This window comes from Buceros rhinoceros, unplaced genomic scaffold (assembly GCF_000710305.1).
Source record: "Buceros rhinoceros silvestris isolate BGI_N320 unplaced genomic scaffold, ASM71030v1 scaffold18214, whole genome shotgun sequence".
Taxonomy (NCBI): Eukaryota; Metazoa; Chordata; class Aves; order Bucerotiformes; family Bucerotidae; genus Buceros; species Buceros rhinoceros.
This window is the reverse complement of record NW_010410285.1, coordinates 320-3,442: the sequence shown is the minus strand read 5'-3', so window position 1 is coordinate 3,442 and position 3,123 is coordinate 320. Positions and strand designations below refer to the sequence as shown.

The following is a 3,123-nucleotide window of genomic DNA, read 5'->3' as shown; positions in this document are numbered from 1 at the left end:
GGGCTATCGAGCTGGACCTGAACAGCTTCCCCCGGGGAGCCAAGACGTCGAAACAGTGCACTCTGGAGATGGTGACCAACGAGGCCGAGCTGCCTATGATCTCCATCTTCAAGCAGAAACGGGTGAAGGGCTGGTGGCCATTCGTGGCCAGAGATGAGAATGATGAGCTGGAGGTCACTGTAAGGATGGGGAAAAGAAGGGGATTTTCATCCTGGGGACTGCACTCTTTGCAGACACTCTCCACCCCTCAGGTCCCCTCTGTCCCCTTGTCTTAGGGGGGCTGAGGTGAGGAGCACTGCCTGGGTCTCAGCACAGCTCTCTGCTCCCTGCAGGGGAAAGTGGAGGCTGAACTTCACCTTCTGACGGCAGAGGAGGCAGAGAAATCCCCCGCTGGGCTGGCTCGCAACGAGCCTGATCCGCTGGAGAAGCCTAAGTAAGTAGGAAACCCCAGTTGCCAAAAGGCACCTGGGCTTCTGAGAGATGCTGTGAGGTGGTCCCCCAGCATGGGGAGGTGAGGTGGGGTGATATAGGATTGAGAGTCATGGCCAGAACCATCTCTGCTGCTTCCCCCATTGCCTGCTGTTCTCTGCCCTGCTGCTTTTCCTTACTCTGCTCCTCTTCTGCCTCTCTTCTTGGCTCCATCACCTTCCTCCCACCACCTTCTCCTCCCCTCTGGTCCTCACTGTTATGTTCCAGCTTCAACTGGAAACTTCACGCTCCCTCACAAACCTTCATTACTCCATCTGGCATGAGTCATGCTGGCTCCCCTGGTCCTCCCTTCTGTGACCCTCCTGGCTGGGATCTTTCCTAGGGAAGGGGACCTTGTACCTTGCTGTGCCCACCATGTCCATCACTGCTCCGCCTGTCACTCATCCCTTCTCCATAGGTGGGGCATTAATGATGGGTATTTGCTTCCCCTGCAGCCGTCCGGACACATCCTTCATCTGGTTCCTGAACCCACTCAAGTCCATCAAATACCTCATCTGCACACGCTACAAGTGGCTCATCATCAAAATCGTGCTGGCCCTGTTGCTCCTCATCATGGTTGCCCTCTTCCTCTACAGCATGCCAGGCTACATGGTCAAGAAGCTTCTGGGAGCATGAAGCATGGGAGCCTCCCCCACAACCCCAGCTCCACGCCAGCACCTTCCCCAGCTCCACACCCTTCTCCTCCCCACACCCTCTCAGAAGCAGTAGGGGATATTTCCTCCCCTGCTGCTGGGCCTCCTCTTTTGCGTTCCTTCTCTGTGGATCCTGTTCATGGCTTTAGACCTAGAGAAATGGGGCTGGAGGATGGTGTCAATCCAAGGCTGCACATACCTCACTGGGACTGGTAGAGGGGTCCAGATGGCTACTGTGGGGCACGTGGGCTGGGGGTCTCAAAGGGTGGGGCCATGGCTGGTGCCCTCCCAGGAAGCTCAACCCCAGGGGAAGGAGAGCAGGGAGAGCTGGGGCTGCATCGCTGGAGCCCTAGGAGCTCTCCTGAAAGGCTCCATGGAGGGACATTTGGGAACAAGGATGATGCAGGCATCTGGGACAGCTGGGGACATGTCAGCCTAACCGGTGTGGGGACGAGAGCAGCCCCAACACCTGTTCCCACTCCACACACAGCTCTGGAGGTGGCTGCCCCTTGGTGCAGGGGCCCATCCCACCACAGGATCATGCCCCAGCAGCCATCTTGGGCAAGGGACGGACCTTGATCTTCCATCCCCACGGCTCTGGCAGAGGAAGGGAAGTGTCCAGCAGCTCGAACATGTTCCTAAGGTTACCGGCCCAGGGGTGGTGGTGGCTGGACATCCCTGAAGGCTAACGGGGAGCTGGGTCTCTGGCACAGTGCGAGCTCCCTGTGGCCTCCCTTCTCGGCTTCTTGTGTTTGGGTTGATACATATCAAGGCTGGAGTCCTTCTTGCCGAGTGTGTTAGGGAAGGGCTCTTCTCCCAGCTCACCACAATACTCAGCTGTTGAAAAGTCTCCTTCCTTGGCTTCAAGTGTGCAAGACCCTCACTGAGATCCTGGGGATGTTTTTAGGATGCTACTGTTTGAACCAGTCAATAAAAATCAGCTTTCATGTCCGGGTTCTCCAACGAGGTCTTGCGTTAGTGGGGAAGCTGCTCTTCAATGGCTGCTTTTCAAGATAAGCCCTTTCCTCCTTCCCTCCATCTTCCCCACTGCTGTCCTGTCACAGCCTCTCCCCAGTTCCCATGCTCTGGATGGCAGCCTGGTCCCTCAGCTGCACAGATAGACCTGCAATCCCCTCTGTGCCCAAACCAAAGCCCAACGAGAGGCCATCCCATCTCTGACCATCACCCCAGCACTCCCAGACCACACTGTCTGGCTGCACACAGCTTCAGTGGCTGCACAAAGCAGCTCAGACCCATCCCCATCCTCCCATGCAGTGCTCACCCTGCCCACACTCCTCCCAGTCCCACCTTTCCTTGTGTTGCTCCATCCCAGCTCTCCAGAACTGGTCCAGGGCTGCAGGAGAGGGGGTTTGTGACCATAGGGTCAGGTGGGGACTGTGGTGTGGGAAGAATCTCCATGGTGCAGGTCTGCACTGGTGGTATCACTGTTCTTTGTCCATGTCCAAGGCAGGAGGAGCCCTTGATCCTGCCTGGCCGCTCTCACCTGTCCCTTCGCAGTGCAGCAGTGTGGGCTGAGGCTGGGCAGACGGGGCCGGTGGGATGAGGAATAGGGAACAACTTTTGCAAGGACAAGCTTGCAAGGACAGGGCCCTGGGTGGCCCAAGCTGAGGGTGGCTGCCCCTTGCACTGCTGCCATCAGGGCAGCCCAGCCCCGCAGTGACCCTCCAGCACTGGGGTCACTCAATAAACACCTTCGAGGGTGTGACAGAGGGGTCCCTCCTCCCACATGTCAGTTGGGGCTGAGAGGCCCTTGGGGTGCACACTGGGCTGGGGGCACCCATCTGACAGCGGCTGGCAGAGGGGCTCTCTCCAGCCCTGGTGAGGGCACGGACCCTTTTGGAGCTGATGTGCTGGTGACAGGACCCTCCTAAGGTGCCGCGAGTGCAACCCTCCACAGGTCATCATCCGGCTCTTCCATACCAAAAGGAGAGGCAGCTTTTGGGAGCAGCCTTGTCACACAGGCTGGGCCCCCTCATGCCCG

The 3,123-nt window shown here is 58.2% G+C and overlaps 1 protein-coding gene across 1 annotated transcript in view; it reads left to right on the top strand.

Moving 5' to 3' along the window:
• Positions 1-1,104, top strand: part of LOC104492961 (otoferlin-like) — a gene marked incomplete at its 5' end in the record, with an annotated part of 20,418 nt that extends 19,314 nt beyond the window's left edge. The window contains 3 exons of the mRNA XM_010135570.1: positions 12-179; positions 333-433; positions 924-1,104. Of these exons, the coding sequence (XP_010133872.1) occupies positions 12-179; positions 333-433; positions 924-1,104 (450 nt within the window). The remainder of the gene's footprint in view (positions 1-11; positions 180-332; positions 434-923) is intronic.
• Positions 1,105-3,123: the final 2,019 nt, after the last annotated feature.